General features: G+C 40.4%; 2 protein-coding genes across 3 annotated transcripts; both read left to right on the top strand.

Moving 5' to 3' along the window:
* Positions 1-5,248: 5,248 nt before the first annotated feature.
* Positions 5,249-14,479, top strand: LOC103715973 (DNA ligase 1). 2 transcript variants are annotated; one of them, XM_026808051.2, is made up of 7 exons: positions 5,249-6,738; positions 9,745-9,836; positions 10,808-10,882; positions 11,136-11,197; positions 11,912-11,981; positions 12,165-12,304; positions 13,518-14,107. In XM_026808051.2, the coding sequence occupies exons 1-7, from the start codon at positions 5,367-5,369 to the stop codon at positions 13,621-13,623; spliced, it is 1,917 nt and encodes a 638-aa protein (XP_026663852.1). In that variant the 5' UTR covers positions 5,249-5,366; the 3' UTR covers positions 13,624-14,107. The 2 variants fall into 2 exon arrangements, with proteins under 2 accessions (XP_026663852.1, XP_008801998.1); XM_008803776.4 differs by lacking the exon at positions 12,165-12,304 and having other exon boundaries at positions 5,254-6,738; positions 13,518-14,479.
* A 5,345-nt stretch (positions 14,480-19,824) lies between these two features.
* LOC103715971 (transmembrane 9 superfamily member 11-like) lies at positions 19,825-22,479 on the top strand. Its single transcript, XM_017844921.3, has one exon. It carries the CDS (start codon positions 20,072-20,074, stop codon positions 22,046-22,048), a length of 1,977 nt encoding a protein of 658 aa, XP_017700410.1. The 5' UTR covers positions 19,825-20,071; the 3' UTR covers positions 22,049-22,479.

Here is a 22,479-nt window from a genome sequence, read left to right as displayed (position 1 = left end):
CTCAAGTCCATTCGGATTGTGCTTGCGATAGCAACACATTTAGATTATGAGATGTGACAGATGGATGTCAAAACCGCTTTTTTAAATGGAGGTTTAGAAGAGGAAGTGTATATGATACAACCTGAAGATTTTACATATGCAGATGAGTCTAAAGTGTACAAGCTTCAAAGATCCATTTATGGATTAAAGCAAGCTTCACGGATTTAGAATATACGTTTTGATAAAGTAATAAGAACATATGGCTTCATTAAGAATGAAGAATAATCCTGCATTTATAAATGGATCAATGGTTCAGTAATTATATTTCTAGTCTTGTATGTGGATGACATTTTATTAACTGGAAATGATATCCCTGCATTACAAAGAATAAAGATCTAGTTATCATCTCAATTTGCCATGAAAGATTTGGGTGAAGCATCTTACATCCTTGGGATGAAGATCTATAGAGATAGATATAAAAGATTGCTTGGATTATCCCAATCTATTTATATTAATACTATGCTGAAGAGGTTCAGCATGATTAATTCCAAGAAAGGCTATCTTCCGATGGGCCATGGAATTAATCTATTTAAGAAGGATTGTCCGACAACTCTCCAAGAAAGAGAGAGTATGGATAGAATTCCATATGCTTCGGCAGTGAGATCTATAATGTACGCCATGACATGTACTAGACCAGACGTGGTATACTCATTAGGAGTAGTGAGTAGATACTAGTGTGATCCTGGTAGCAACCACTGGAAGGTTGTAAAAACCATCCTTAAGTATTTGAGAAATACTAAAGATCAGTGGCTTGTCTACGGTGATTCTAACTTGAAACTTGAGAGATATACTGATTCCATTTTCTAGTCAGATCGAGATGATAGCAAGAGCGTGTCGGGTTATATCTTTACTCTTAAGGGTGGTGCTATCTGCCGGAAGAATTCCAAGCAGCACACAGTAGCAGATTTTACATGCGAAGCAGAATACATCACAGCATCTGATGCCGCCAAGGAAGCTATATGGTTATGCAAGTTCATCACCGAGCTTGGAGTGGCACCCTCTATTGATGGTCCAGTTACAATATTTTGTGACAGCACTGGAGCCATAACTCAAGCAAAAGAACCCAAAGCACATCAGCAGACCAAGCATATTCTGTGACGCTATCACCTGGTTCGGGAGATTATAGAACGATGTGATATTGATCTTCAGAAGATTGATATAAAAAAAAAATCTGGCTGACCCATTTGCCAAAGTCCTTGGCATTAAAGAATTCAACGAATACAAATCGAAGATGGATATTAGATACTATGCCGATTGGCTTTAGGCTAAGTGGGAGTTGTTGGGATTTGTATCCTAAATGTCAATCGTCAGCATGTTGATAATTGAATTTTGTAAATGAATTGAAAAATTAATGAAGTGTTATTTGGCATTATTCATCATTTTATTGTATATCTTCAAATTAACTCTTATATGATGAAGTCCTTAGGACTTATTTTATGTTAAAGGAGGATTTATCTTTGAGTCCTTAAACCTGTTCGCAACCAAATGATATACTATTACTAGGACGACAACATTATCGATATTAGGTCGTTGTGTGACATATACGTTGGTTGTTCTCTTAACTAAGGAGTGTGGAGGCACTAATATGTCATACAGGTGAAGTGTAGGAGTACATTTTACTGAACGTGACCAATTTCAGAACGCTCTATTGTCGAGAGATATTCCAAGTGGATATGAGTATAAGTATTCCTCAGACCTGAGATCACCACAATGATTAGCAAGCAACTCACTGTATTTTGGTACCGAACTAGCAGAATTTCTAATTCTGGGACAGAATGTTACTGGATGCAGTCAAGTACTTGCGAATCGGTGCGTGAGTCAAGATGGAATTGACCCCTTATTAAAATAGGAGATAATGCTTTGTGTTCAATTTAGCAAAACCTTGGCCAGAGTAATCTTTGTGAGGAGTCAAAGAAATTCTAAAGTTGATCACATAGTGGATGTATTGATTAATGAGTTGACAGAACTCTGAGGTCATCTTGGCATTAGGAGTCAAAGGGGTGAATTATACAGTAACCATAGTCCAGAGTTCCAGAATACTTGCTTCGCATATATTCGGCCTATCCGGACGTCGGGTACCATTGCTAGATAGTCACATCGATTAGTGCATGAAGTCGTTCCTGTATTACCGGCTTAGGTTCGAACCTATGAGGTCACACGCATATAAGTTTTCTGATTGATCAAGATGGCTGATGGATGATTAAGAATCATTCAGGGATAATTTGGTCAATTCGATTGGCAAATTATCATATAAAATAATTAAAGTAATTATTGGAGGATTAATTAGTAATTAGATTATTAATAAACTCAATTTGATTGAGTAATTGGACTAAGAATGAGCCAAATTGAATTGAATTCAATTTTGGGCTTAATCAGGGTTTTAACCTGATTGGATTAGGTCTGAACCAAGAAGACTTAAGTTGACCAAATTGAATTAGATTCAATTTGTGCTTAATTAGGGTTTGACCTAATTGGATTAGGTTCAACCCAAGAAGATTGGACTTCCCTAATTGTTAGGATTTGATCGAATTAAATGGGTTTGATCTGAATTGTTCGAATCTCGAAATCCACATGTCACATGTTCATGCATGGCGCCATGAATTAAATTTTAATATAATTAAAAATTAATTTAACTTATTTAATTGCGCCATGTGACACGTGGCAACCATCTAGAAGGGGCAACATGAGATGAGATCTCATGATAAGTGTTTGAACAAGTCAAACCTAATCCCTTCATGGCGCATGAATGAAGCATGCTTCAAATGGGTGGCGACATGAGCTGAGTTTGAATTTTGAATTCAAACATTAAGTCACATGGAAACTATGAATCAGATGGCTCATTCATCCGCCAACTAAATGAGGATATGGCGAGTGGAATTTTGAAATTTTCAATGGAAATTTCGAATTCAAATTGAATGGAAACAAATCAGCACCATCCATCTCACCCGCATGAACCATCTATTGTTTGAATTTTGAATTCAAACAAGATAGGATCTATCTTATTACAACCCACCCCTTCATGCGCTAACAAGATGCCTGATCTTCCATTTAAATTTCGAATTCAAATGATAAGATGGCGTGCCATTAAAAGGATTGATTCCATGTGTCACCAACAACATGAAAATTCAGCCTTGTCCATCTTGCCGACTTGATCCTCCTCTAAGTCCATCTCGCCATAGCTGATAGGGACATCTGAGAAGAGCTTTTAGATCAGATCTAAGTCCTCTTTAATCCCTACAAACCATTCCTCTAATTTCTTCCAAGAAGGCAAATCAAAAGTTGATAGTGTTGGGAAGATTAGATTTCAGCCACAAGGGATCTTGCGCAAGCTAGCACTTCCACAGGATTGGATCTCTCCACGAACTTCGCGTGAATCACTCGTCGAGGCCAGACGACTGCGTGGTTGCGAAGCTCGAGCATAAGATTCATTACCTTCTGATTTCGTAAAGGTATGAATCTAGATCCATAGTTAAATCTTATACTAGCATTTAGATAGGATCCAATCCCCGAGGGTTAAACTTCTTTTGGGGCTCCTCACAGAGTAATCTTCATAGCCTATTCGATGGGCATTTGGAGATTAGTTGTGTCATAGATTAGTTAAGTTTAGAACTTAATTAATGATTTCATTTCAGATCTGATATTAATCATGCAATATTTTTTAGCATAATCGTTTAAACGTTTCCGGTATATTGATCATGAGTTGTTGTAGTGGCGTTTTGAGATTTGTTTTCTTATGCATGCTAGAATTAAAATGTTTAATTCGATTTTTCCACAAAAGAACTACGTATGGCTTGATCCCCCTTGTGAAGGGGTACGTAGGCAATCCGAACAGGTGCAGCCATTTTTGTAAAAAATTTAAATTTCAGCATGCTATCACTGCTAGAACTCATAGAAATCTTTCATTAGTATCCTTAGAAGAGACGAAAGCTATCAAACTAATTTATAGATGCGCATAATTCCAGACAAATTTAGCAAAATTTTCCAAGTAGCATGATGTCAACAGCATACAACCAAACAAAGAAGCCCTCTGTCCACTGTGTCCAAATAATCACACGACTCGCAAGTTAGCCATTGGTGGAATGCATGGATTTCATGAAGGCTTCGTACTAGATGGATGGGTAACTAGAAACACAAGTTCGAGTGCATCTATCATAAAAAAGGGAGTGCCTTGGAAATATTTTTTTCAAGAGGTGCGAGGGGGGCAGGGAATAGACCGGTTGCATGAAAAACTATTATCTTCTCCACTCTGGCCACACACCTACACATCCACGGTGCACAAAAGAAAAGGGTTCAGATGATTTAACTTGAGGATGAAAAGAAGGAACCCAAGTGAAGAAAATATAGAACATGCAGTCTTGGTCAATGGTCCCTGTGTCCATCAAGAGAGTTCGAATAGAATTTTAGGGAAATGTAACAATCTACGACCTGATCTAAAATGGTTTGTATAAGTACTCAAGATCTCTCTAAAGAATAACGAATATGGGACTAAATGCATGCCCACACAGATCCTCACATACTCCCTTCATTTAAGCTCTGACGCCTCGTCAGGTTAAGGGTTCAAATCTATTCAAATCTAATCACAAGTACCACGGCCGGCTCGTGGTTAGCCCCAATGAATCTGTGCTGCAATGTCCTCTAGATTACATAGGTTATGAGCTGGATTCGCTCTAATACTATTTGTAACAACGTAGGACCTCATCCAAAATGGCTAGCTGGAAGGTAGTATTTGGGTTCTATCCAAAATCTATCCAGAGAATAATTAATGTAGGACTAAATGCACGCCTATATGGATAATAGGGCATTTTGATTCTCTCTTAGAATTTCAAAATGGAAATGAGATACTCCCCAACTAAATGGTTAGGAATGGGCCATTTATTTTTATTCTTCTTTCTGCCGCCGGTATGGGATTCAGCATTACAATTTTTTTTTTTTAAAAAAAATCACCTGATTAATGGTCGGCGCGCAGTTTAGCCGGAATGTGGCAGTCGAAGGTTAACGCGATTGTGACAGTCAGTCCTGGTAACGTGGTTAAGGCAAAAGCTGGTTTCCGCATCCTCCAGCGTTGATCGATGATGTGATGATCTAATGTTACGTAACCGGGGTTTATCGTGGATTAACAAGGCAAAATAGGCCCATATTCCGGGTATATTCTCTCATCTATTACGCCGAGCAAAGGAACGCCCACGTATCAAGAAATAAAATCTTCTCAATTTGAGTCCTGCACGTGCGGAGTCGCCCCTGTCCTTCAGAAACCGCCCCCGTAGCCCCCCAAACCAAACCTCCATTCCGTCTCCACACATCGTCTTCCGTGGGAGACAAGGCACGCCATGGGCGGCGGAAGGCGGAAGGCCGGAAAGATCCGGCCCCACGGAGGCCGAGCCACAGGCGGTGGAGAAACCCGCCCCCTATTCGCCGGAGGAACTCGCCCCCTATTCGCCGGCGGCCGATCAGCCGGCGGCCGGCGTTTCACGGGCTCCTCTCCTCCCCCTTCCTCGATTTCTGCAATTGATGGAAGCTTCCGAGGCGGCCGCGGGAAGAAGAACGGATCCCGCCGGGCCCAGGGAAGGGGAAACGCCTTCGCGTACGCCTACCCGACCGCCCATGGGGAGATCAGCGGCGGCGATGACGCCGGCTGCTCGATCCTTCTCGCCCGTTTCGGAGATAACCCGCCGATCGTTGCTTTCGTGGACTCGGGCCCGTGCGAGGAGCCGGGCGTTGGGGTACCTACTTATGCTTACGATCCGGCGGTGGTCGGAGGTATGGGGTTAGGTTTTGGTGGTGAAGGGGAGGAGGAGGAGGAGGAGATAGTGGTTTACGATCCAGCGGCGGTTCGACGTGTTGGGTTAGATTTTCGTCGTGGTGAGGAGGAGGAGGAAGTTGGGCGGGTTGGGTTAGGGTTTCGTGGTGGTGAGGAGGAGAAAGAAGAAGAGGAAGAACGAGAAGAGGAGGAGGAGAAAGAAGAAGAGGAAGAACGAAAAGAGGAGGAGGAGCAAGAAGAAGGGAATGATGAATGGGAAGAAATGGGGGGATTTGACACGTACTCAACCCCAGATGTCAAGAAAGAGGGAAAAGGTAAGGGCTTTCTGTCAATTGGTGGAGTTAGAGTTTATACAGAGGACACTTCTTCGCCTTCGGAGGGGAGTGATGGATTTGAAGATGATGTTACCGATGATGGAGATGGAGATTCTTGCGAGGAGGATGGAATGTTGGATTCTGCAGACGAATCCTTACCAGACAGTGAAGAAGAAGAGCACTATGACGGTGATTCGTTGTCTTTTGATGATGATTCTGATATTGATGATGAGGTCGCTGAAGATTACATGGAAGGTATTGGCGGCAGTTCTGAGTTGCTAAGTGCTGGGTGGCTGGTGGCTGAGAATTTGGAATCATCGGATGAAGATGGTCTTTTGAAGAGTGGCGATAGCAGTGATGGAGACAACCGGAAATTAGGGGGGATCTCTCTGATGAATGCATCGAAAGAGTATGGCATGAAGAAGCCCAGTTCGAGAAAGGGGAAGGGCAGTTCAAGGAATTGGATGACCGGTTCACCAGTTGTGGATGGTGGGTTGTCAGCATTGGATGATATGTTGTTTGTGAAGGATCCTCGAATGGCTTGGAGGAAAAAGAAGTCCTCTTCTCATCTCTCACAATCCTGGCCCCGCGAGGCTCGGAAAAGTAAGAAGTACAATAATGTTCCAGGTACAATTGATTTTACTTGGTTGTCTTTCTTTCAGCTAAGATATTCTAGTGCTCTTAGGCTGTTTTCTGTGCCTTTCTTGTTCAGCTAGATGTTATCTGGATCTGATTATCATAGACGCTATTTCATGATATTAGGCTTTGAAATGTGCATTAATTTATCTTGCAATGTCATCATGCTATTCAAGCATTTGAACTGAGGAATTTCACCTAAGATTATTGCCTGGTAACTGAGAACGAAGACTAGCTATTGGAGGTTTTGATGTTGCCTTCACTTCCAGGCAAGTATGTAATATTTTGAATTCTGAAATCTTAATACTTCTTTATCACTTTGGATTTGATAATAAAGTATTCATCAAGGTTTATATCAATTTTGGACACATATAAGCCTTGGAATGGTCGGTGGACCACAAAACCAAACTAGATGATGTAAAAACACAGCAAATCAAGAAAAGTTTCAAATGACCACTATTTCATGTGTCTATCATTCTGTCAATTGCAAGCATCTATTATCTGCAAGTTGATTCTATGATGCATATGGCAGGTGCTTTTGATTTATAGATTGATCTAAACAAAAGTTTCTCCAATGTTTGTCTTCTCTATCATCCTAATTTGTACGATTGAGAAACCATAGAAGTGAGGCAGATGTACTGTTTGATATTAAAACTCGAAATCATGTTATGTTGTTTGATGCTAGCTCATGAGCTGGACTTTCAAAATGGTGTATTTACGGTTAGCTCAGGGAATCCTTTATACTGGCACCAGCATGCATGTTCCTGGATTATTTTGGGGATGACAGAGAAAATGTGGTTTTATGTTTAATGTATGTCTAAACATCACTGATACACATAAAAAAGGCAGGTTTTCCTAGTAAACTTATGTGTTTAACCTATATATTGATAGGTTAATTTATCTTTCTTTAGTGGGTTCAATTAACATAATTTTGTCTTGATATGGTTGTCTTGTAACGAGCTGATATTGGTACAATGGTAGATTTTCTAAATATCACTTCTAAGTTATAAATCTTGGTTCATGTTCTCTTCTTAAACTGACCTATTTTCCTAGTGATACAGAGGCATGAATATAACCACTTGATGACTCGCTTTAAATTCACTTGACGAGTTAAAAAGTACAAGAATTATCATATGATAACTTATATTAGTCACATGAACCACATTAGAAAGATCCTCTCAATCAAGCCTGAGAATACATGCATAAATCCCATACGTAAGCAATTAAATGGGATCAATAATTCAAGATATCATATTTGCTTGTTTCTCATTTATAGACCTCTGGAAATCATTGTAGGAGATATAATATGATTCATTGGATTTTTGATCCTCCTTTGGGCTTGCATTTTAATCTGATTATGTACTTCTCAATTAATTATCATTTTGCTTCACTAGCATTTGGTATTTTCATCCAAGAAATGCTGAACTGGACAGTACGGGCTGGTTCAGCTCGTACCGAATCGGTACCGGTGCCGACCGGTCCGGTTCGGCGTTAAAAAATGGTTCTGGCCCTTATGGGGTCGGAACCGGCTGGTACTAGATGCACTCTGTCCGGTATAGCTAGGAATCGGTGCGAACCGGTTGGTTTGCAGCGCGTCCGGGCGCGCTGTGGGCTGTTATGCAGACCGATTTGGTACCAGTCCGAATCGGTCCGGTAGGCGACCGGTATGTCTATTGGTGCCGGTTTAACATACCTTGTTTTCATCATTAGGAGGTCAAACAATTTTAGTATTTGGTGTCTTAAAATCTGCCCAAGTTGGAAGGGTTGATCCAGATGATCTATTGTTAATTTATATAGATGGGATGTGGCCCAAACCCTTTTTCCTTTTTTTTTTCTTTTTTTTTTTCGGGATAAAACTGTTCTGAGTAGTGCCATTTCACTTTTACTGCTTGAATGTTTCTAGTTTATCAGTTCAATGACTCAGTCTATGCATCCTTTTTTCTTTTCTTTTCTTTTATTTTTTTAAAAGCTTAATGGCTGATACCTCTCTTTTCCTCTTTCTTCTGCCTCCTCCACCTCTGGGGAGCATCTCATTCCCCAAGCCCACCTCACCTCTTCATCCTCTGTCTATGTTGCTTGAAGTCGGAATACCATATCAAAAGTCATCCTCTTGAATTCTGGCAAGGAATACCCTGAAGATTGAGCGAGAAACCTCTGACTTTGGTGTGCATTGGTGTGGATCCAGCGAGAAACTGCAGTTCAGGTGTAGATGGGCGAAATTTGCAGAGAATGCCTCAATACCATTGTAGATCGATGTAGGTATGATGAGAAGCCTCTGATGTTTGTGTAGATCTGTTCTGAGGCGGGTTTGTGGGTTTGAAGTTGATTGGATCCTTCAGGTAGTCATCATCACATAAGATAGAAGTAAGAAGAAAGAGGGATGTGGGTGTTATGCAGATAGGGGAAATAGTTTTGGAAGAGAAGATGAAAGTGGGTTATTGGTTTATAAGGTGCAAAAGGTAGGCTAGGCTGGTTAACCCTTGGATGACCCCTAGCTGAATCAGTGATCCTGTCATCTAATCATGTCAGGGCAAGTCACCAGGTTCAGATTGCTGATGTTGTCTTTCTCTGTAATATATTTCTTCCTCCTGATGCACGATCATAAAAATCACTCGCATGTCATCTCTATTCAGCAAATTCTTCACTGTACTGAGTTGAATAGTTCTCTAATCTGATTAGGTAATCCTGGTATTGCGTCATGTTTCTAAGTAGAATCATGCAGCACATATTGGTAACCTGTAGGTGTTATGATTGAATTAATGAAGTTATTGTTCTGTTTTTGTTCCCTTTTACATGTACATCATCAAAGATTTTTCTTTACTTTGAGTACTTATGGCATTCCATTGGTCATATTAGAGGATAATGCTTGCATCTGATTTGGTAGACATGTAGAGTATAAATTTTCATAAGATATATCATTTAAGTCAAAAGACAAAGTGTGCAATACGCTTTTCTTTTTAAGAGGTTTGACGTGTTAAATTTTTCAATATGCTTTAGGTGGGAAAAAGAAGCATCGCAAAGAACTGATTGCCATGAAGCGTCGCCAGCGTATGATTAATCGTGGTGTTGATTTGGATCAAATAAATTCTGTAAGGCTGATTGTCTTTTTTTTTTTGCTTATATCTATTTTAGTTTCACATTAATGATATGTGGTCTTTTTTTGACAGTTCAGTTCAATTATGGTAAACGTTATATACTTGAATATTATTTTATGCAAAATCGAGACATGTTCCAACTTACTTCCAATATTTTATAAAACACGTGTATGTATATGCATGTGTATTGTTATTTTCTTGGGGAAGCAAATGCTGTTGGTATTTGTTTCTCCAATAACCATCTATCATTAAAAGGAAATGATGGGTGCACATCAGCTACCAACCTGATAATATCCTTTATCAACAATTCATGAATTATGTTTTATAATTAAATCTTTAAATCATCACCTTACTAATATCATTAATTTAATTTCACCACCTCTTGCCCTCTTTTTTTCTTAGCTATTACCTTTTTCTTTAAACTGTAGTTTAATGTAATCTTAACTTTTTTTCAAATGTCTCACTATCAGCTTGTTCTGTCAGGCTTTAAAACTCCAGGTTGTTTTAATTAGCATGGAGTACAATATTTTGAAAATGAAACATATTGATGAACTCCAATAAAAAATAAGTTGCCTTTTGGATTGCTGCTTTTTGCTAATGCAATCAAAACATTTTTTTTAAAAAAATGAAAATTTCTGGTTTCATATTTGAATGAAATAGTTGCATTTTGAACAAAACAAGCATAACGGGTGATAGGATAAAGCTTGTTTTCTTGTTCCTATTTGTTACATATTCAATATGGATTATTCTACTGAAAAGCTTTGGCGCAATTTTAAAATAACTGATATCAGTTTCCTGAACAGTGAATCAGCTGAGCCTCTATGCCACAATAGAACTTGCACCTGCTTATATCAAAAATTCCAATTGCTTGTCACCTCCGCTATAGTAAAACTTGTCAGTGTTTTCATGTCAACTTGCTAACTCTTGTAGTAAAGCTTACAGATGCTTTGTCTTTTTAACTCTAGAAACTGAGGAAGATGGTCATAGATGAGCTTGACATGTTGTCGTTTCAACCAATGCATTCCCGTGATTGTTCGCAGGTATGATTAGTTCATTTTTTATGCATTGCATGCAAAGTAGCATACTTTTTTTGGGTGTATTGATAACCTATATAATGCATCTTAGTGGGGTTTGTCTATGCTTGTGGAAGTAACAATGACATAAGCATGTGTGATTATTTTGTCAGTTTTATGAAATGATAAATGTCAATTGTTATTATTGTTCAGTGCATTCTGGCTTCATCTTTCACATACAATAGGTTTCATTTCATTTTTATTTCTGTGGCTTCTTCAGGTGCAGCGACTAGCATCAGTTTATCAACTACGGAGTGGCTCTCAAGGTTCAGGCAAGAAAAGGTAACTATGCCCTAGTGCGCTAGAGTTTTTTACTTGTTTAAGTATGCTGTTAGGCTCCAGATAACAATTCCATGGTCAGATATTTTTTCAGGATCAATTATATTAGAAATCTTTCGTGGAGATATAAATTTATTATTTTGTAATGTATCATGTAAACATTTTTATGTTCTCTTATATCCATTCATTTATGTGAGACGGGAAGTATATGTTGAAAGAGTAAGAGGTAAGTAATATTTATGAAAGGAGCCAATCAGCTCATCCTATAGTCCCTAGATTAGTCAGAAAATGGATAAAAAGATGACATATTCAATAGAATTATAAACGATTATAAATCATGGTCATGCTGATATGTCTTGTTCTTTCACGATTTCTTAGGTAGATCTCAACTGGCTATCTTCCTTGTGCTTTGTATCATGTTACAAAGAAGAAAGCCTAATTTCTTGATTTTGCTTTGTTAATATATGGGTTTCATATCCTAGCAGTCTGCTTGCTGCTGCTTGTATCACATGTTACTGTTTACATTAGGCTATGTTGATACACGGGGCTTTATTTTTACTGATGAAATCTTGTATTGGTATTTTTTTAACTCATGGGGAAGCAATAGGAAAACTCTGGTTGGTTGAGCATCGATTGGTCTTATTCAACAATTTGCACAATAACATTGAAATCATATTATTTATGATGAGTAGCTGACAGACAGACTACTTTTTCCAGATTTGTAACTGTGACCCGGACTGGAAAGACATGCCTGCCATCTTCGACAGAGAAACTTCGCCTAGATAAGGTACTCATGTGCACCATATGTCATCATTGTCGTCATCAGTCACCATTAACTGGATTGTTTTGTCACATTCTTTTTTCTTAAAAATGCTTCTCACAGCATATAATTTAGTGACCATTCTTAGACTTGTTAGGTAAATATGTGTATGGTTATGTTTAATCCAAGGTTTTAAATTCTGTGGGACAGGGCTGTTCTATTTTTCTTATAGAATGGGATGCACTGCCCTGTTCTGACATTTGTGGTAGGGGATGTCTCAAGACGTGCCAATCGGGATGTTGGGATGGTCCTGCCCCAATACATGGAATAGTACCCCATCCTGGTATCCTGTAGGATGTCCTGTCGGGACTTGAATCCTTGGTTTAATCAGTGGCACTTATCGCTTTCAGTTTCTCCAAATTGTTTAACATTTCCTCAGTTTTCAAATTTTTAAATTTTCTATAAGTATTCTTCTTATACACTTTGAAAATCTGAACAAATCATATTGATCTGTTAGTAAATATTTAGTTTATTCGATCTTTTTTTGATGGGGTTATGGATTTGAACCTCTATGTATCCACACTTAGTTCAAGTAGTTGTGGTAATCTTTCCTGATGTCAATCTTCCACTTGATCCAATATCATCTTATCTTGATATCATACTTTTCTCGACAATATGAGCTAGATCATTCCATTCAAGCATTGAAAGGGAGCTTTAACAATAATTTGTTTCTTAAATTTTGCTGGCATGTCTGTGGATGTATTGTGTAATATGATACACGGCATTTTTATGATTTATAGCAGCATCTACTTGAAATTTGAACAAGAAGCAACAGAAGATGGAAGCTACCTTCTCTGAACAGTCAGTTCCATATGCTTATACCATCTCAATCATCATTTACTGCTGCTGACACTCAGTGGCCGGAATCTTCTTTGGGTAGCATACCCGCTTCGGAATCTCCAGGAATCTTGAATTTGCACCTGCTATTGAAGTGCTTTCTTAAAGTGTTTCTAAGATATCCACTCTCACACCAGCACCTGCACCCTCCCCCAATACTGGCAACTAAGTGTCGACAATAATGTCTCTTTATTATATATGTGCTTATAATTTAGTAAATTGTGGCTTCCGCCTAGCTGCATGCACGTACAACTTGGCATATAGTTTTCGAATTGGTAAATTGTCCTGCATTTTCTAAACCATGCCTTAAACATTATCTAGCTTGCAATCTACTGGGCCAAATTGATTGTGATTTTTTTGAATTGTTATCTTTCTCCTACGTGCTTTGGTAGGGATTGGTAGAAATGGTGATTCATCATGTAACAATGCTGGACTTGATTATCTTCTAGAATTGTATAATGTGGTTTAGATAACATATACACCCATAGGTTCCCAATTGTTTTGCTCGGTATCCAGCTGATATGAAGAACAATTTTCCTCAGGGAAATAAGAACCTTGATTGATAGAAAATAACGAAAGAAAAAAAATCATAGTCATTTTCCTTTGTCATATGAAAGGATTCACAAGAGCGAATCTGTTGCTGATCTTTTCCCCTATGGTTTTCAGCTGCTGGGAGCAGGTTTGGAGGACGATGACTTTGTTGTCAGTTATGGAAACAAGACAAAACCTCAGGAACAAGCGAAAGGTAGAACCAAGACAAGCAGAAGGCTAACTTTGAGGCCAGCTTCCTATCAGAGGACAGAAATGCACCATTCTGCCTCATCAAAGCTAACAAAGAACAGTGAAGCGAGTGGAAAGAAGAAAGGGGTTAGGAAGCAGATCTCAAGCTCGTATGCAGAAAGACCAGTTTCATTTATTTCTTGTGGCACTATGCAAGTTGATTCAGTGACAGAGAAAATGGCTGTGGATTCACATGGAAGTGCCAAATGTGACAAGACTGCTAAAAGTAGGTCTTCCAAATTGGGTGCTTTTGAGGTACATACCACAGGTTTTGGTTCAAAAATGATGGCTAAGATGGGATTTGTTGAAGGTACTGGGCTGGGAAAAGATGGCCAAGGAATGGTTCAACCCATAGAAGTTATCAAACGACCTAAATCTTTAGGATTGGGTGTTCAATTTACCCCAGATACCAGTGATGTAAGGATAAAACCGGAAAGTTTTGGTGCCTTTGAGAAGCATACTACAGGATTTGGATCTCGAATGATGGCAAAAATGGGTTTTGTACCAGGTACTGGCTTAGGAAAGGATTCCCAGGGGATCATCAACCCGTTGACTGCTGTTAAACTGCCAAAGTCACGGGGATTAGGAGCCAAAGCTTAGATTTTCATATCTAGGCTATTGAAATTTATTTACTGCTGTAACTTATTAATGTAACAGAGTCTTAATTTATGTAAAATTATGTCTGATCCATGTAGTCTTGTTGTCATTGGTCATAGTAATTGCACTTTTTAGGTCGCTGGTATGGCTAAAAGTTGTAGGGGTTTCTATAAATTCTCCACGGTGTGGAGGAAACTAACAGTCATTCCATTTATATTTTGATGTGCAATGCGGCAGTTTATTCTTGATTATATGGAGTGCAGCAGAGAAGTAATCATGGTTCATGGGACTTTTTTTATTCCCTAGAAGCTCGTGAGAGTGGATGGATGTCTTAACCTGCACCTCCTTCACAGTCTTTTTTTCCTCTCAATGTTCTGTTCATCTTTTTCAGCCCTCTGTTAATCATTATGTTATTGATTGAGGGGAATCTGGCGGTGGTGTTGGTTTCAGTGCTGCTGTCATTTAAATCACCAAGATTTAGTCGTGGCAGCCAGGTTGGCTTTGCCTTTAGTCAAGCGACCAAGCGAGTACTACGTTTCAGCAGGCTTTCCAGTTTTAATTTCTGTGCACTATTTGCTGCAGTGTATGGGGCATTTAGGTCTGATTCGTTGGCATCTGATTCCGTCCGATGCCCAGGTGAGTGCTAACTTTTTTAGTCTTTTCATGTAGTTACGGGCTGTATGTTCTATTCTGTGTTATCTGGATACTCATGTTGTGGCATTAAAAACCAGTGTTGGATATGTGTCTAAGTTTTTTATGTATATTTATGAAGTTTTATGATTGTCACTTTTAAAGATCGTCCAAGAGTTGTACTTTTCCAACAATGAGTTTAGCCTTCATTTTCATGTTAGAATTTTTTTTCTTGATTGATTAGCTAAGGATAAATATTGAAATAATTTTGTAAAATATTATTTTTCTTGTTTTCTTAAGTAATTAAGAAGTTAAAATGAGAAATACACCCGCGCATATATATATATATATATATTGAAAGACCTTAATGATATCTTCTTGATATTTATTTTTGATGTTTAAATAAAGAAGATTAAAGGTATAAATATATATAATATAGTTAAAATTATAAGTAATCTTATGCATGTCATTATCTTCTTTTTTGCCTTTTTGCTGAGTCAAACACTTGGATATTATATATATATAATATCCAATTCGCTTCTTATATTCATGTTCATGCAATATTGATTCTATTTGCTGCAGTTTTCTAAGAGCTGCTAAAGCAAATGTAAGTGAGATCAACTGCATCATGCTGTGGATCGATAGCAGATTTTATTCCTGATGTTTTAGGGGAATTTTGAGATAGTAGATGCCCTTTTGGGTTATTGTTGCAATGTTAGCTGTCAAATGAACTACTTTTTTTTCAACATGTTGGTGAGTGATTCATGGATGATGGTGTTGGTATCATTTCTTAATTCTTTTTCCCCTTTAGAGTCTGTTTGGATATTCATATCCGATCTTAAAGATCGGAAACAAGATTTCTAATATTATAGAATATGAGATTTGGCTTAGTCCATGTCAACTTGACCTGCTGCAGTCCATTCAGATCTTTTTGTTTTTTTTTTCCTTCTTTCTTTGGGATCCCAATCCGAAGATATTCTTGTGAATTTGTGAATATAGGTTTCGCCCGACCTATGTTCCCGTTATTCCTGCTGGCTTGTACAAATTTATCCAAACGGATCCTTAATCATTTAAAAGTTGATTCCTTTAGGGATGAGCATGGACATTAATTTACCATGCATATAGGTTTGTAAATTATGCAAGCAGGATGGGCCAGAATTTTGTTAGATCTTGATTTTTGCTTCCATATATCCCTGTTTGAGGAAAAAGAAAGACTTCAGAATATGTGTCCGTTCGTTTGAAAGAACGGATACATGCATTTATTCTTTCGGAAAAAACAGACGCCTGTATTTGTTCGTTCTATTCTTTCAGCAATACTCCAAGGGAAACTTCGCGCTTGGGATGGAATGCGGCATGTGTCACTATCTATCTAGAACAGCTGACCGTATCAATGGGTTAGGCGCATTGGAATCGTCAGCGCAATGGCAATTTCTTATGGCCAAAACAAACCAAGAGACTTTCCTTTGTCTACCGCCTCTCTAGCACGTTTTTTTTAACTATTATTGTTATTTATTTATTTATTTGCAACGGTTGCTTATACTATTCTAGTTTGAGTATAGCCAACAGAATCAAAAAACAAAAAATGACAAAATAAAGGAGAGGAGATGACCTCGCCGGAATATTGAGCAGCAAAGAAAGTGACCCAATTCGCAGTTCTGTTCGTCTCACGTTATATATGTACCGTCTGAAAGGCTCTGCAGTCGCCTGCCATCCTTCAGATGTCATGCAACAGAAGGTTGTCACCTTTTATCGGCTACAACAGTCGAATCTAATCGATCATCATTGAATCTTTTTCAAGCAGAATGCACTCTGCCTCTAACATCCATCTTTTCATGCTAGAATGAGAAAATGTTTGTGCCTTCCACTCTATCGTCACATGGGAGGCAACATCTTTCACAGGCGGAAGGTGCTCGCACTTCCTCTACACTCTCCTGGAATACATTATTCTGTGGTTGGCGGTGGTCTGCTAAAATTTATTTATTTTTTCTAGATGCTCGAGAAGAGGACTTGCATGCTGCAATTTGCATGTCCGCTATCAAGCTCTTTATTATGTAGAGGTTTGATGACAGTGACTTTGGATCACCAAAAAGCATTGCTACTAGATTTGCTTGCAAGTCTTTGACTTTTATTTGCTTTAGATGCATTTCCTGGACTGAAACTAAATCCTGTCAAAAAGCTTTGGCCTTTGCAACCAGTAACTGGAAACTTCATGATTTACATAAAAGATTACTATTTATTTGATCCAACCATTATAGCTCAATATTTATCTTTGTATCTCTCTATTTTAGTTTTTTATTTAGTGCTCTTCTATATAGCGTTCATATGTATGCAGCTGGACCGTCGGCAAAGATGGAATTGTATTCTTTCACCACCTAAATCCTTCTCTGCTTCAAGTCTCTCTTGCTTCTTCTATGTTCGCATAATTTTTAGTAACAAGGGTACTGGGAGATGGTAAGCCTATGGTAAGCCTAAGGGTACTAGGATGTCTAGGTAGTATTTTTCATAGGAACTATATTTTCAAAGAGGGAAAGTATTCATTCTTAGATGCAATTATCGTGCCAGCAATAACTAAACGTATAGAGGATAAACTTTTTGGGCATGGTCTAAACAGACCGCATCCATGGATTTGGATCCAAGCTCTCTCTTTTCAACACCTTAAGGTGGGCCATGTTAGGCTGTCGACCCTTCCACCCTCTTTAAGTTGTCACCTGAAAACTTTTGAAAGAACCCTTACTAAAACTATATAACAAGTCATAAAAATCGTTTCTTTCTACAAGTTCCTTGGCACATAAGAGCTAGAATCCTATTTTTCATTTCTACTACCCTACTAAATTGAGGAGCCCAAGGAGTTGTGACTTCATGGATTATACTGCGATCCTCACAAAATTGAAGTCTCTTTAGTGGTGCTCTCCACCGCAATCTAATCCAAGGCTTTTAGTTCTCCTTTCTGATTGATTTTCTGACTCTTTTTTATAAGATTTAAATTTATCAAATGTCTCGCCCTTAGTTTTGATTACACACGCATAACAAATCTAATCTTATCATCTACACATGTAATAAGACATCTCTTCCCTCGCCTAGTAAGCACCATTCATATTGCAAATATCGGAATGAATTCATTCTAACAATTCTGAATCTCTTGCTACACTCTTGAAGGTTTTTCCAGTTTGTTTGTAGTATACACAAATTTCATATTCATGTGATTATAAATCAGAAGGAATCGAATGCAAATTCATCATGCATTTCAAAGTATTTAAATATATATGTCCTAGCTATCATGCCACAAATTGGATTGTTCAACATTCATTATATTATTAACAGTACTGCTATTGCAAGAGGAAACATTATTCGAAACATTTAACTCAAATAAACCATCATAAACAAAATCTTTTCCCACAAGGTTCTCAAAATTTGTTCCTGCAACTTTTGTTGGATTTAAATGTCAACTTAAATCTTAATCTACTCGAACAAGACCCACTGATCAAGTTCTTTTGTGTCTCAGGCAAATGCTGCACTCCATGAAGTAAGAGGAACTTCCTTGAAGGGAGCTTCAGGTCTGCATGTCCACATCCTTGCACCACAACTGCAATATTGTTGTGCATCATCATAGAGTCTCTCTTCATCCTGGTAAAAGGAAAAGAATGATCAGTTGGAATAGATATAAACACCAGCGTCCGCCACCGATTAGTGGATTGGCATGCTAGATTATCTCAGGATTAATAGAAATATACCCATCTAGTGAGTTGGCCTCATGAATAATCACCTTGGCCTAGGGCTTTTGAGAGCTTGGGGATTTGTTCCTTTTTTTAGTACATTGGCAGCTCATACCAGACGAGTGTGGATACTGCTAACAAAATCAGAAAACAAAATGCTGCATAAAGGCATAGGCACAACCACGTAAGAAATCTTTAGAGTGATGAATTACGAAGGAAGCAACCTAATCTGCGTTCGCCTTCCGATATACGGGCGTGGCCTGGTAAGAGTCGGCCTCCCTCAGTTCTCTGTGAATATCATGGAGCAACGGCCGATTCTCGACTGAGCACCTCCATCCCCAAACCCACCGAATCACCATGGTCGAATCTCCCTTGAGGAGGGAATTTGTCCTTTAACTGAGACTTATTACGAAAATACTAGTTAGCTAGGTGGCCATGCTTCCCACATACAAAGCAAGCCCTCTCTATGTCATTCTTCTCAATCCTCCCACGGTGTTTATGAGGATGAGTGGATTTTAGATTTGTTACTATGAGATTCAATTATATTGGCCTTGGCATGGCTCTCCAAGGGCATAACCCTAGCCCTTTTCTTTTATGTTTAAATAGGAAATCAGGCCATCCATGGTAATGCTTTCCTTGCGGTGTTATAAGAGAGGTTACACAATCCTCCCAAGGAGGAGGAATTCTAGTCATCACAACTCCTACCTGACACTTACCTTGTAAAATAACGCTGTCATATTTTAATTCCCCTACCATCACCAGAAGCTCATGGGCTTGGTGTATTAAAGATCTTCCATCTACCATTTTAAAATCCTGATATTTTTCTATTAATTCCCCTATTATTAACAAAAAGTAGATGTCAAGTAATTGGTCACTAAGCATGCTCAAAATATTTTCTAGGTAGTTTTTTTTTTTTTGTCAAATCTTTTCCTAGTTTTTGACAAGTCTGCGTTCCAGTAATGCTCATCAGATTTGAAGGTCGGATACGTCATTGTGATAAAAAAAATGAAACGATTAAAATTTGTTGTAAAAAATATAAAATTTTAATCACGTCATCAAAATTCTGACATAACGTTGCCATATCGTCAATTAGTATATGTAGAAAAAAATTATTGACTATACTGCATACACTACGTAGCCATGTATCAGCCCATCAATTTTTATTATGGCGCATCAAGATGCGCTATAGGCTTATAGAAATCAATGGCTCTGATTGGCTGCATATGATATTTCTCCCTTATAACACACCCCAACCCTCGCCCAGCGAGAGGCACGACCCTGGAAGATCGCCTCGCAAGACGCGTATCTGATCCAAGAATCACGCCTTTGGAGCAGCTTCGTCTCCCTTTCTTTTTCGCCCTTTCTCTCTTCAGATCTATCCTTCCCCCTTCTCCCGATTCCGCCATGGCTGACCGCCAACCACAATAGATCTACGGTTCTCTAGATCGCCCCTCTTTATAATCTATCCCTCATCCGATCTGGTGGCCCTCCGGATCTTCAATGGCTTCTAAGATTTGCGCCATGATCTCGATCTTCTTCTTCCTCCTCCTCCTTCTGCCCTCCGGCCATGGCTTCTACCTCCCCGGCAGCTACCCCCACAAGTACGGCGTCGGCGACCTTCTTTCCGTGAAGGTGAACTCCCTGACCTCCATCGAGACCGAGCTCCCCTACGGCTACTACTCGCTCCCCTTCTGCCGGCCCCAGGAGGGCATCAAGGACGTGGCCGAGAACCTGGGCGAGCTCCTCATGGGCGACCGCATCGAGAACTCCCCCTACCGCTTCAAGATGCGCGCCAACGAGTCCGACGTCTTCCTCTGCCGCTCCGACCCCCTCTCCGCCGACGATTTCAACCTCCTCAAGAAGCGGATCGACGAGATGTACCAGGTCAATCTCATCCTCGACAACCTCCCCGCCATCCGCTACACCAAGCGCGACGACTTCCTCCTCCGCTGGACCGGCTATCCGGTCGGCATCAAGGTCGCCGACGGCTACTACCTCTTCAACCACCTCAAGTTCACCGTTCTGGTCCACAAGTACGAGGAGACTAATGTGGCCTCCGTTATGAGCACCGGCGACGCGGCCGAGATGATCCCCTCCAACTCCGGCAAGTCCGGCGGCCCGCCCGGATACATGGTCGTCGGCTTCGAGGTCGTCCCCTGCAGCTTCCAGCACGATCCCGAGTCGGTCAAGAACTCCAAGATGTACGACAAGTACCCGAAGAAGATCAACTGCGACCCATCCACGGTGGCGATGGCGATCAAGGAGAACCAGCCCGTGGTCTTCAGCTACGAGGTCGATTTCGTGGAGAGCGACATCAAGTGGCCGTCCCGGTGGGACGCCTACCTGAAGATGGAGGGCGCCAAGGTGCACTGGTTCTCGATCCTCAACTCGCTGATGGTCATCGCCTTCCTCGCCGGGATCGTTCTCGTGATCTTGCTCCGGACGGTGCGGCGGGACCTGACCCGGTACGAGGAGCTCGATAAGGAGGCGCAGGCGCAGATGAATGAGGAGCTCTCCGGGTGGAAGCTCGTGGTCAGCGACGTTTTCCGGGCGCCGGACAATCCGACGCTGCTCTGCGTCATGGTCGGGGACGGCCTTCAGATTCTCGGCATGGCGGTGGTGACAATCCTGTTTGCCGCGCTCGGGTTCATGTCTCCGGCTTCTCGAGGAACTCTGATCACCGGAATGCTCTTCTTCTACATGATTCTCGGGATTCTGGCCGGTTATGGTGCTGCGAGGCTCTGGAAGACCTTGCGATGCGGCGATCATGCCGGCTGGGTTTCGGTCTCGTGGCGCGTGGCTTGCTTCTTCCCTGGTATCGCCTTTCTCATCCTGACCGTCCTCAATTTCCTCCTTTGGGGCAGTCGCAGCACCGGGGCCATCCCCTTCAGCTTGTTCGTGATATTGCTCCTGCTCTGGTTCTGCATCTCCGTGCCTCTCACTATGGTGGGCGGATTCCTCGGGGCGAGGGCACCTCACTTGGAGTACCCTGTGAGGACTAATCAGATCCCTCGCGAAATCCCTCCCCAGAGGTACCCATCTTGGCTGCTGGTTCTCGGCGCCGGCACGCTGCCATTCGGTACTCTGTTCATCGAGCTCTTCTTTATAATGTCTAGCTTGTGGATGGGCCGGGTCTACTACGTCTTTGGCTTTCTCTTCGTTGTTCTCATCCTTCTCGTTGTCGTCTGCGCCGAAGTTTCCCTCGTCCTCACTTACATGCACCTCTGTGTGGAGGATTGGAGGTGGTGGTGGAAGGCATTCTTCGCATCCGGGTCGGTCGCCATATACATCTTCTTGTACTCCGTGAACTATCTGGTGTTTGATCTCAAGAGTTTGAGCGGGCCGGTCTCGGCCACTCTCTACCTTGGCTACTCGCTCTTCATGGTCCTTGCCATCATGCTTGCCACCGGCACCGTCGGCTTCATTTCTTCCTTCTGGTTTGTCCACTACCTTTTCTCCTCGGTGAAGCTAGATTGAGATGCCATGGCACGGCACACAGAAGCTTTTCCTGAGTCCGACAAGTATTTGAGATCCCATTATCAGCTGGAGATGATACCTCCTTAATTTGAGCTCTCATGATTCTTCTATGCTCGACCATCTATCTCCCTGCTGCTTTTGTCTGCTGGAATCTTTCGGTTTTTTCAAGATGTAGTTGCTTTTGTATGAGTCCAACCTTTTCTATTCTTTTCATATAGTCTGTTAGTCTGGAAATGAAGAACTGTTTCCGATTCTCATTGGATAGATGAATTTGTATGTATAAGTATGCTTTGCTCTTTGCTATGATGTGTTCTCAGGGAGAATGTTCGAGTCGAGCCATGAGCAATATATCCAATACAGGGTATAGCATGATTGAAATGTGCATCTTTTCCTCCATCCAAGATGATTATTCTTATTGATTTTGGTCTTTA

The sequence above is a fragment of the Phoenix dactylifera genome, chromosome 1, assembly GCF_009389715.1.
Source record: "Phoenix dactylifera cultivar Barhee BC4 chromosome 1, palm_55x_up_171113_PBpolish2nd_filt_p, whole genome shotgun sequence".
Classification (NCBI taxonomy): Eukaryota; Viridiplantae; Streptophyta; class Magnoliopsida; order Arecales; family Arecaceae; genus Phoenix; species Phoenix dactylifera.
Note: the sequence above shows the minus strand (reverse complement) of the source record. Positions and strands in the feature narration are given on the sequence as shown.